General features: G+C 44.7%; 1 protein-coding gene across 2 annotated transcripts in view; it reads left to right on the top strand.

Annotated features, from left to right (window-relative positions):
* si:dkey-100n23.5 (uncharacterized) overlaps positions 1–10,116 on the top strand; it is a 101,145-nt gene extending 91,029 nt beyond the window's left edge. For both annotated transcript variants that reach the window (XM_014164938.3, XM_014164939.3), the window contains 2 exons: positions 6,424–6,571; positions 9,789–10,116. In XM_014164938.3, the coding sequence (XP_014020413.1) occupies positions 6,424–6,571; positions 9,789–9,956 (316 nt within the window). In that variant the 3' untranslated portion in view covers positions 9,957–10,116. The remainder of the gene's footprint in view (positions 1–6,423; positions 6,572–9,788) is intronic.
* The last annotated feature ends 1,929 nt before the right edge of the window (positions 10,117–12,045 follow it).

The raw sequence follows: 12,045 nt of genomic DNA, 5'->3' as shown, positions 1-12,045 counted from the left end.
GTCTCGACCCCGCCCTGTGCAACTGGGTCCTGGACATTCTGACGGGCCGCCCCCAGGTGGTGAGGGTAGGAAACAACATCTCCACCCCACTGATCCTCAACACTGGGGCCCCACAAGGGTGCATTCTCAGCCCTCTCCTGTACTCCCTGTTCACCCATAACTGCGTGGCCATGCACGCCTCCAACTCAATCATCAAGTTTGCAGACGACACTACAGTGGTAGGCTTGATTACCAACAACGACAAGACGGCCTACAGGGAGGAGGTGAGGGTCCTCGGAGTGGGGTGTCAGGAAAATAACCTTTCACTCAACGTCAACAAAACAAAGGAGATGATCGTGGGCTTCAGGAAACAGCAGAGGGAGCACCCCTCCATCCACATCGACGTGACAGTAGTGGAGAAGGTGGAAAGTTTTAAGTTCCTTGGCGTACACATCACAGACAAACTGAAATGATCCACCCACACAGACAGTGTGGTGAAGAAGGCTGAAGAAATTTGGCTTGTCACCAAAAACACTCACAAACTTTTACAGATGCACAATCGAGAGCATCCTGTCGGGCTGTATCACCGCCTGGTACGGCAATTGCTCTACCCACAACCGTAAGGCTCTCCAGAGGTTAGTGAGGTCTGCACAACGCATCACCGGGGGCAAGCTACCTGCCCTCCAGGACACCTACACCACCCGATGTCACAGGAAGGCCAAAAAGATAATCAAGGACAACAACCACCCGAGCCACTGCCTGTTCACACCGCTATCATCCAGAAGGCGAGGTCAGTACAGGTGCATCAAAGCGGGGACCGAGAGAATGAAAAACAGATTCTATCTCAAGGCCATCAGACTGTTAAACAGCCATCACTAACATTGAGTGGCTGCTGCCAACATACTGACTCAAATCTCTAACCACTTTAATAATTAAAAAATGGATGTAATAAATGTATCACTAGTCACTTTAAACAATGCCACTTGATATAATGTTTACATACCCTACATTATTCATCTCATATGTATATACTGTACTCTATACCATCTACTCTATATCATCTACTTGCCTATGCCGTTCGGCCATCGCTCATCCATATATTTATATGTACATATTCTTATGCATTCCTTTGCACTTGTGTGTATAAGGTAGTTGTTGTGAAATTGTTACATTTCTTGTTAGATATTACTGCACTGTCGGAACTAGAAGCACAAGCATTTCGCTACACTCACATTAGCATCTGCTAACCATGTGTATGTGACCAACAAAATTTGATTTGATTTGAGAAATGTGCCCATTTGTGGATCTGATAGTATTTCTGATTGTCTTAACTCACCATCACCGTGGAGCTTCTCAAAGTATTTTTGTCTTCGCCTTAAAAAGCAAGTAAAAGACTGTTTTTACATCCATTGAGAATGACATTAGTTCCTCAATGTAGCCTATTTGAACAATCTTTCCAGCTCTCTCCCTTTCGATAACCACTCAGCATGAAAGAGGAAAAAATGTCTTGCTCTGATCCGGTGGAATAAAAAAGGCCTACCTGATTACTTCCTATCCCTTGCACAAAATAGCTTACAGCTTTGTCTGTCTGTCCAGAGCTCACTGGCATGGGAAACTGAGGCCCAGAATATTTTATACAATGTTGCAAGTTTGTTAGCTTGAGCTTCAGGCTGGACACATTAATAGTTGATACAATGTTTCAAGTTCCTTGCAGACAGGCCATGCTTAGCCAATGTGATTTATAGGATATTTATTTTTATCCAGATATTTTCCACCTGCGGCCTACAATGCTTTTATTTGTTGGCTTTATGTAGGCTATTTTTACATATTGGCATTAGAAGTTACTTTTAGATTTGTATCATTTTCATTTAGATAGAATTTTAATTAACCACATGACATTGATTTTGAGATATGAAGACTTTATAAATTAAATGAAACTGTTCCACGAGCACATGAACATCATAACTGGCACACAGATCATTAGAAAGAAATGGTAGAATAACTTGGCACTCCAAATGGAAAAGGTTTCCACCCGCTGGTGTAGCCTATTACCAGCAACTTCAGGAGCATAACAGCAGAATCTGTGAAGGCCAGCAGCAGTGGGAGGAGGAGAGTATGTTTGGAAACAGGTTTTATTCTTCTGGTTAGGCTATATTGATCTCTGGCTCCCTCTTTAGTAATTTGTGTGTCTTAGTTATTAATTCAGTGCTTAAAGCATCAGGCGAAGTACCCTACATAGAGTTGATTTTATTCAAACATAGGGTTTGTCTATATATGGAAAAAGAACAATCGATTGATCGAAACAACAGACAACATTTTTAGTCGGGGACAGCCCTAGACAGGTCCTATACTGCAGGATTACATTAGATTAGAGAAGGGCTGATATAGGGAGATGGAGGTGAAGAGGACGAACTGTGAGGGAGAGATGGAGCGTATTTGAAAACAGACAGAGAGAGATAGTGGGGCAAAAATAGAAAGACTTATAAGAGAGGGAAAGAGGAAATAAGGGAAGCAGGATGAATGGAAATACAGTTACAGAGAGAGGTGGAGATGGATGGGAAGAGTGTGGAGGGAGAGAGGGATAGATAAATATGAAAGGAGGGAAGCAGACCCTCTACACCCTCTCTTCTTACTGAGTGGGAGTAAAAGGAAATAGGATGGAAAGAGAGGGAGAGGAAGATGAAGAGATAGGGAGGAAAGCTGAAGAGGGCTGGCATGGACAGAGAATGAGGATGGAAACAAACAAATTGAGATCGATACAGAAAGAAGGTAGAGCCGAGAGGAAGAGCATATGGACGAGTGTGTCAGGAAAAAAGAAGCCGAAAGAGCGAGAGGGTGGAGAGAGATGTGGAGAGAGATGTGAAGAAACTTAAGGATGCAGAGAGAGATGTGTGTAGAAAGGGATGGAAAGAGAGGAAGTTGAGCACTGTTCTTGTAAAGTGCTGCGTGCTGTCAGGGCTGCGGCCAAGAATGTGTAAGCCTGCCATCTCCCACTGCCTAATGGGCTCTTAAACGCTGATATAAAGCACCCTCTCTCTCTGTTTCGTCTCTCTCGCTCCCTATGTGTCGTCCCTCTCTCTCTGTCTGTTGTCCCCCTTGCTGTCTATCAATTCAAAGGGCTTTATTGGCATTGGAAATGTATGTTTACATTGCCAAAGCAAGTGAAATAGATAATGAACAAAAGTGAACAGTAAACATTAAACTCACAACATTTTCAAAGGAATAGAGACATTTCATATGTCATATTATGGCTATGTACAGTGTTGTTTACAACGATGTGTTAATTAAAGGACAAAAGGGAAAATACATCAACATAAATATGGGTTGTATTTACAACGGTGTTTGTTCTTAACTGGTTGCCCTTTTCTTGTGGCAACAGGTCACACATCTTGCTGCTTTGATGACGCACTGTGGTATTTCACCTAATTGATATGGACGTTTATCAAAATTGGATTTGTGGGTCTGTAATCTGAGGGAAATACATTGCATTCTAAAATGGATTTCATAAATGTTTTTCCTCATCAATTTACACACAAAACCCCATAATGACAAAGCGAAAACAGATTTTCTGAAATATTTTATCAGAAATACCTTATTTACATAATTATTCAGACCCTTTGCTATGAGACTCGAATTGAGCTCAGGTGCATCCTGTTTCCATTGATCAGGCTTGAGATGTTTCTACAACTTGATTGAAGTCCACCTGTGGTAAATTCAATTGATTGGACGTGATTTGGAAAGGTACACACCTGTCTATATAAGGTCCCACAGTTTACAGTGTATGTCAGACTGGGAGGCTAGTCAGTATCGAAGGAAAGATGAACGGGGCAAAGTACAGAGGTCCTTGAGTGAAAAATCTATTCCCCCTCAGGAGACTGAAAAGATTTGGCATGGGTCCTCAGATCCTCAAAAGGTTCTACAGCTGCACCATCGAGAGCATCCTGACGGGTTGCATCACTGCCTGCTATGGCAACTGCTCGGCCTCCGACCGCAAGGCACTACAGAGGGTAGTGTGTACGGCCCAGTACATCACTGGGGCCAAGCTTCCTGCCATCCAGGACCTCTATACCAGGCCGTGTCAGAGGAAGGCCCTAAAAATTGTCAAAGACTCCAGCAACCCTAGTCATAGACTGTTCTCTCTGCTAGCAGTACCGGATCGCCAAGTCAAGGTCCAAGAGGCTTCTAAACAGCTTCTACCCCCAAGCCATAAGACTACTGAACATCTAATCAAATGGCTACCCAGACTATTTGCATTGTCCCCCCACCCATTTTACACTGCTGCTACTATCGGTTTATTATCTAATGCATAGTCACTTTAATAACTCTTTAGTAACTCTATGTACATATTACCTCGACTAACCAACTAACCGGTGCCCCCACACATTGACCCCACCCTCTGTACCGGTACCTCGCTATTGTTATTTTACTGTTGCTCTTTAATTATTTGTTACTTTGTTACTTTTATTGATTTTTCGTGGGTATTCTTTCTTAAAACTGCATTGTTGGTTAAGGGCTTGTAAGTAGGCATTTCACTGTTGTATTCGGCGCATGTGACAAATACAATTTGATTTGATGAAAACCTGCTCCAGAGTGCTCAGGACCTCAAACTGGGTCGGAGGTTCAACTTCCAACAGGACAACGACCCTAAGCACACAGCCAAGACAACGCAGGTGTGGATTTGTGGACAAGTCTCTGAATGTCCTTGAGTGGCCCAGCCAGAGCCCGGAATTGAACACGATCGAACATCTCTGGAGAGACCTGAAAATAGCTTTGCAACGATGCTCCCCATCCAACCTGACAGAGTGTGAGAGGATCTGCAGAGAAGAATGGGAGAAATCTCCAAATACAGGCTTGTAGCATCATACCCAAGAAGACTCAATGGTGTAATGGCTGCCAAAGGTGCATCAACAAAGTACTGAGTAAAGGGTCTGAATACTTATGTAAATGTGATATTTCAGTTGATATATATATATTTTTTAATTGTACCTATTCTTGCTTTGTCATTACGGGGTATTGTGTGTAGATTGATGAGGGGGAAAAATGATCTCAACCATTTTAGAATAAGGCTGTAACGTAACAAAATGTGGAAAAGGTCTAGGGGTCTGAATATTTTCCAAATGCACTGAATGTGACTCTAATATGCTCATACATTTGGCAGAACTGCAGCTCAGTTTCCACCTCATTTTGTGGGCAGTGTGCACATAGCCTGTCTTCTCTTGAGAGCCAGGTCTGCCTACGGCGGCCTCTCTCAATAGCAAGGCTATGCTCACTGAGTCTGTACATAGTCAAAGCTTTCCTTCATTTTGGATCAGTCACAGTGGTCAGGTATTCTGCCACTGTATACCCTCTGTTTCGGGCCAAATACCATTCCAGTTTACTACATTTTTTTGTTAATTATTTCCAATGTGTCAAGTAATTATCTTTTTGTTTTCTCATGATTTGGTTGGGTCTAATTGTGCTATCTTTCTGTGTTGTATCTCTCGCTCTCTTTTCCTCTCCTGTCTCTGCCTCTCTGAACTCTCTCCCCTGTGTCTCTGCCTCTCTCCCCTGTGTCTCTGCCTCTCTCCCCTGTGTCTCTGCCTCCCTCCCCTGTGTCTCTGCCTCTCTCCCCTGTGTCTCTGCCTCTCTCCCCTGTGTCTCTGCCTCCCTCCCCTGTGTCTCTGCCTCTCTCCCCTGTGTCTCTGCCTCCTTCCCCTGTGTCTCTGCCTCTCTCCCCTTTGTCTCTGCCTCCCTCCCCTGTGTCTCTGCCTCCCTCCCCTGTGTCTCTGCCTCTCTCCCCTGTGTCTCTGCCTCTCTCCCCTGTGTCTCTGCCTCCCTCCCCTGTGTCTCTGCCTCCCTCCCCTGTGTCTCTGCCTCTCTCCCCTGTGTCTCTGCCTCCCTCCCCTGTGTCTCTGCCTCTCTCCCCTGTGTCTCTGCCTCTCTCCCCTGTGTCTCTGCCTCCCTCCCCTGTGTCTCTGCCTCTCTCCCCTGTGTCTCTGCCTCTCTCCCCTGTGTCTCTGCCTCTCTCCCCTGTGTCTCTGCCTCTCTCCCCTGTGTCTCTGCCTCCCTCCCCTGTGTCTCTGCCTCTCTCCCCTGTGTCTCTGCCTCTCTCCCCTTTGTCTCTGCCTCTCTCCCCTGTGTCTCTGCCTCTCTCCCCTGTGTCTCTGCCTCTCTCCCCTGTGTCTCTGCCTCTCTCCCCTGTGTCTCTGCCTCCCTCCCCTGTGTCTCTGCCTCTCTCCCCTGTGTCTCTGCCTCCAATCTCCTTTACTGTGAAGTATTGAGCTGTGGACGTTTTTGTTGTTGGTGTTCTGTGTTTGGGTGTGCGCGCGCATGTGTGTAGCTGGTTTGTTTGTTTCCATACATCTTCCCTCGCTCTCCTCCATGCGCATCGTCTCTATAATGTAAATTAACGTTTTTTTCCTTTCTCTCTCTCTCTCCCTCCCTCCCTCATTCTCCCCTCTCCAGGCTCCATAATGCGTTCTACCCCCAGGATCCAGTGTTCTCTCTTACTTTGCTCCATGTCCTTTCAGCCCCTCTCCATGGCTTGGCCAACGCATTCGTCTTTGGCCTGGACAGAGACACCTGGAGCCAGCTCAGTCCTACAGGCATACAGGTACAACCCTCACCTAAACACTTCTGTAATCTCCCTCCCATCTCGTGGTCTAATCATATGCTTTCCTGGCCCCCTAAACACCTCTATTCTCTTGTTCAGAGAAATGGTCTGAGTAAATACTTCCTTCCAAATGTCTTTGAAAGTAATGAAATAGTATTTTAACCCAGGTCTGGTGCTGTGCGACTCCACACACTGCTGAGTGGCTGTATTTCAAATCAAACTTTATTTGTCACATGCGCCGAATACAACAGGTGCAGGTAGACCTTACAGTGAAATGCTGAATACAACAGGTGCAGGTAGACCTTACAGTGAAATGCTGAATACAACAGGTGTAGGTAGACCTTACAGTGAAATGCTGAATACAACAGGTGCAGGTAGACCTTACAGTGAAATGCTGAATACAACAGGTGCAGGTAGACCTTACAGTGAAATGCTGAATACAACAGGTGTAGGTAGACCTTACAGTGAAATGCTGAATACAACAGGTGTAGATGGACCTTACAGTGAAATGCTGAATACAACAGCTGTTGACCTTACAGTGAAATGCTGAATACAACAGGTGTAGGTAGACCTTACAGTGAAATGCTGAATACAACAGGTGTAGGTAGACCTTACAGTGAAATGCTTACTTACAGGCCCTAACCAACAGTGCAATTTTTAAGTAAAGAATAGGTATTAGGTGAACAATAGATAAGTAAAGAAATGAAAAACAGTAAGAAGACAGTGAAAAATAACAGTAGCGAGGCTACAATTTACTCAGCCCATTTCGCTGAACAAGAGAGTAGAGGTGTTTAAGGGGCCAGGAAAGCATATGATTAGACCACGAGATGGGAGGGAGATTACAGACACATACACACACCCTGCTGTTGTTCTTAATGGAGAGTGAGCACACTCAGAGAGAGAGGAGTCAGATGTGACCTTCAACCTAAATGTCAGCGATGATGTGTGTATCCGCGGAGTGTGTTTGTGAGAGAGTGAGACACAGACAGAGAGAGGGGAACAGCGATATAGACCTGATTGTGTCTATGTTTGAGCAACGGGGAGTGTGTGTGTGTGTGTGTGTGTGTGTGTGTGTGTGTGTGTGTGTGTGTGTGTGTGTGTGTGTGTGTGTGTGTGTGTGTGTGTGTGTGTGTGTGTGTGAGAGAGAGAGAAACAGAGAAATAGACATATGAGTGTGTCTGTGTTTGAGCAACTGGGAGTTATGTGTTTGTGTGTGTGTGTGTGTGTGTGCTCTTTCATGACTAACAGGCAGTTGGTATTCATCATGGCATGCGACTCCCACACACATCAGGTGTGAGATTGGTGGGGGGGGGGGGGGGCGTAGCCGTAACAGCATCAAAACATTATTCCCCTCCGCAGCAAGTCCACACTTTCACGCCCTCTCGCTCTCAGCCTCCCACTATTTGTCCTGTCGTCTTTCTCCCTCTGTCTCTCTCCCTCTTTCTGTCTCTCTCCCTCTCCCTGTTGCTGTCTCTCTCCCTCTGTTTCTATTATGCTATCTCATCCTCTGTCGTTCACATCTCTCCCTCTGTTTCTATTATGCTATCTCATCCTCTGTCGTTCACATCTCTTCCTCTGTTTCTATTATGCTATCTCATCCTCTGTCGTTCACATCTCTCCCTCTGTTTCTATTATGCTATCTCATCCTCTGTCGTTCACATCTCTCCCTCTGTTTCTATTATGCTATCTCATCCTCTGTCGTTCACATCTCTCCCTCTGTTTCTATTATGCTATCTCATCCTCTGTCGTTCACATCTCTCCCTCTGTTTCTATTATGCTATCTCATCCTCTGTCGTTCACATCTCTCCCTCTGTTTCTATTATGCTATCTCATCCTCTGTCGTTCACATCTCTCCCTCTGTTTCTATTATGCTATCTCATCCTCTGTCGTTCACATCTCTTCCTCTGTTTCTATTATGCTATCTCATCCTCTGTCGTTCACATCTCTCCCTCTGTTTCTATTATGCTATCTCATCCTCTGTCGTTCACATCTCTCCCTCTGTTTCTATTATGCTATCTCATCCTCTGTCGTTCACATCTCTCCCTCTGTTTCTATTATGCTATCTCATCCTCTGTCGTTCACATCTCTCCCTCTGTTTCTATTATGCTATCTCATCCTCTGTCGTTCACATCTCTCCCTCTGTTTCTATTATGCTATCTCATCCTCTGTCGTTCACATCTCTCCCTCTGTTTCTATTATGCTATCTCATCCTCTGTCGTTCACATCTCTCCCTCTGTTTCTATTATGCTATCTCATCCTCTGTCGTTCACATCTCTCCCTCTGTTTCTATTATGCTATCTCATCCTCTGTCGTTCACATCTCTCCCTCTGTTTCTATTATGCTATCTCATCCTCTGTCGTTCACATCTCTCCCTCTGTTTCTATTATGCTATCTCATCCTCTGTCGTTCACATCTCTCCCTCTGTTTCTATTATGCTATCTCATCCTCTGTCGTTCACATCTCTCCCTCTGTTTCTATTATGCTATCTCATCCTCTGTCGTTCACATCTCTCCCTCTGTTTCTATTATGCTATCTCATCCTCTGTCGTTCACATCTCTCCCTCTGTTTCTATTATGCTATCTCATCCTCTGTCGTTCACATCTCTCCCTCTGTTTCTATTATGCTATCTCATCCTCTGTCGTTCACATCTCTCCCTCTGTTTCTATTATGCTATCTCATCCTCTGTCGTTCACATCTCTCCCTCTGTTTCTATTATGCTATCTCATCCTCTGTCGTTCACATCTCTCCCTCTGTTTCTATTATGCTATCTCATCCTCTGTCGTTCACATCTCTCCCTCTGTTTCTTGTTCTTTTTCTCTCTCTGTCTGTCTAATTCTCTATCTGTCGTTCACATCTCTCCCTCTGTTTCTTGTTCTTTTTCTCTCTCTGTCTGTCTAATTCTCTATCTGTCGTTCATATCTCTCTCCTTTGTTACGCTTTCTCTCTCATCCTCCCCCTCTGTGGCTTGCACTCTCTCTCTGTCCCCCCCCCCCCCCCCCTCCCCCCTCTCCCTCTCTGTGATATTGATCAGTTTTCTAACCATGCGGCTCAACTGCCTGTGGCACTACAATCAGCACACATCTCGGCTCTGCCAAATGTGTGCGTGTCTGTCTCTTTGTGTGTGTGTGTGTGTGTGTGTGTGTGTGTGTGTGTGTGGTGTGTGTGTGTGTGTGACTCTGTTAACTCTGTGAATATGTGTTTCTGTGTGTGATCCTAGTTGGCGCTGCAGTCTCGGCTGTGTGACAGGACGCGTATCAGGGAGTACCATGCTGGGGCGGTGCACTACACGCAGGCTGAGCTGGGAGACTTCAGTGACGAGGATGATGATGACACCAACGTCCTTTTCTACTCCCCTGACATGACCCTGAAAGACAGAGGACCCTAAGAGAGAGGCAGACAGACAGAGCAAGCGAGAGATTCATTCTGAGGGGGGATACGTAGGGAGGAAGAGAGAAAGGGAGCGAAGGAGGGATAGTGAGGGGTTTCTGTGTTAGGTCTGTCAGGATCCATTATTAATCCACATCCTTTACTATTTAATAACCTCCAACTACACACACACACACACACACACACACTATCCTGCTTTGCTATCTGACTTACACAGCATCGTAACAAAACCAGCAAAGCAGCTATAGTGCTTTAAACAGCCTTCAACCCTAATGCTACACACTAGCCTGGGTGCCAGTCTGACTCTGCTTCAGTCCTAGTCAACTGCAGAGCTGGCTAAGGAAAGAACAGACTGTCCTGGTACCCAGGCTAGCATATCACTAGTCCCAAGGGGCTTCCTCTCCTCACCTCCTTTCCTTCATCTGCACTGATCTGAAAAGACAGGATAGGTGAAAGCAAAATGTGTGTTTAATGTTCAAAGGAGAGGAAAACCGTTAAGACTATTGTCATGTACCCAGGAACTGCACAGTCACTTGCTCACTGAGCTCTCCATGTTATTTTTACATTTACATTTTTTTGTCATTTGGCAGACGCTCTTATCCAGAACGATTTACAGGAGACATTAGGGTTAAGTGCCTTGCTCAAGGACACATCGACAGATTTTTCACCAAGTCGGCTCGTGGATTTGCACCAGCGACCTTTCGGTTACTGGCCCAACACTCTTAACCTCTAGACTACCTGCTGCTTATGCTGTTAGCTTGTGTTTATTATGTTATTTATGGCTTCTTTTTTTTACTGTATGACTTCTGTTAGCAAATCCTTCCCAAGAACATGTTGCGATCACGGTAATGCCCAGCATTATATGTGACTTTCGGAGCTCTGAGGGGTATAATACAACACAAGTTAAACAAGTTAGCTAGCTAACTTACCTGAATATTCTGACATAACTTTTTCTTTTTTAGGAAGATAAGCTTGAAATGGGCATGGTCTAATTGACTCAACAACCAAAACCCAAATCTAAGTTTAGCCTTCTTAATTAACCAGAAAATCTGTAGTTATTTCTGCTTGTTTATAAGTTAGCAGGCTAACTCATTGATCCTGCTTTGTAGTTTACCCATCTGGTGCTAATGCTACAGTAGCTGACCATACAGGTTCTCTAACTCAACTCAACATGCTAAAAAGGCCTCAATTCAAAACAGACAGATAAATGGAGGGAGGAAAAAAATGTAAAGAAAGGGAGGGGGTGATGGAATTGTGAAACCAAGATAGGGAATGGGGAGAGGTAGCAAGAGATATCTTAGAACAATTCATGTCCCAACGATAGCTGGGGATTTAAACGAACAAAATCCAGTATTTGAACAGTTTAACTTCTATCACACCTGTTGTTGTCTTTACATATGGCATTACTAATGTTGCTACTCTTGTAAAACGTCCGTTGTTTTTCGTACTTTTATGCAGCTATGTTCTTTTTTCCATGAAATGCTGTGGTCTGCCCACAGGTTTGAGTTTGTTTGATAAACTGTTATACTGTATTTATAAGAGACAATGTACTGTATATATATTAGTGTATACTCTATATTTTTGTATGGATGCTTTTGACTGGAATGTGAAAAGGTTAACTTGACCCCTAAATGGTCTCCATGTCCTGCTGTTTAGGCCTCAATGGGGGTGGGAGCAGTAAAATTGAACACACACACACTTTCTTAAAATGTGTCTCTCACACTTACACTCTTTCTTTGATGCCTGTCTCACAGAAATGCATGTGCACACACACACACACACACACACACACACTTTGACACACAGTCACCTGTCTCTTTGATGTAGCGGCTGCCACAAGGACAGTAGGAGCCTCTGACGGTCTGTCATTGACCTTCGACACTATGTCATTGGCTGACTTCTAGAGAACCGCAATGTGATTAGCAGGCTGTTAGAGGTGCTGTGTGGTTGACGGGCTGATGAAAAGAGAGATGTGATTTTGCTGAACATCCTGACAAGGGTGTTCCTTTCCCAAATCAACCCCGTAGTCCCAGTGCACTTATGGAGAACTGGATAGCTATTAGTGAAACAGTAATCTACACAAGTGC

Source organism: Salmo salar, chromosome 21 (genome assembly GCF_965601325.2).
Source record: "Salmo salar chromosome 21, fSalSal1, whole genome shotgun sequence".
Taxonomy (NCBI): domain Eukaryota; kingdom Metazoa; phylum Chordata; class Actinopteri; order Salmoniformes; family Salmonidae; genus Salmo; species Salmo salar.
The sequence above is the reverse complement of the archived record's forward strand: the minus strand, read 5'-3'. Positions and strand labels throughout refer to the sequence as shown.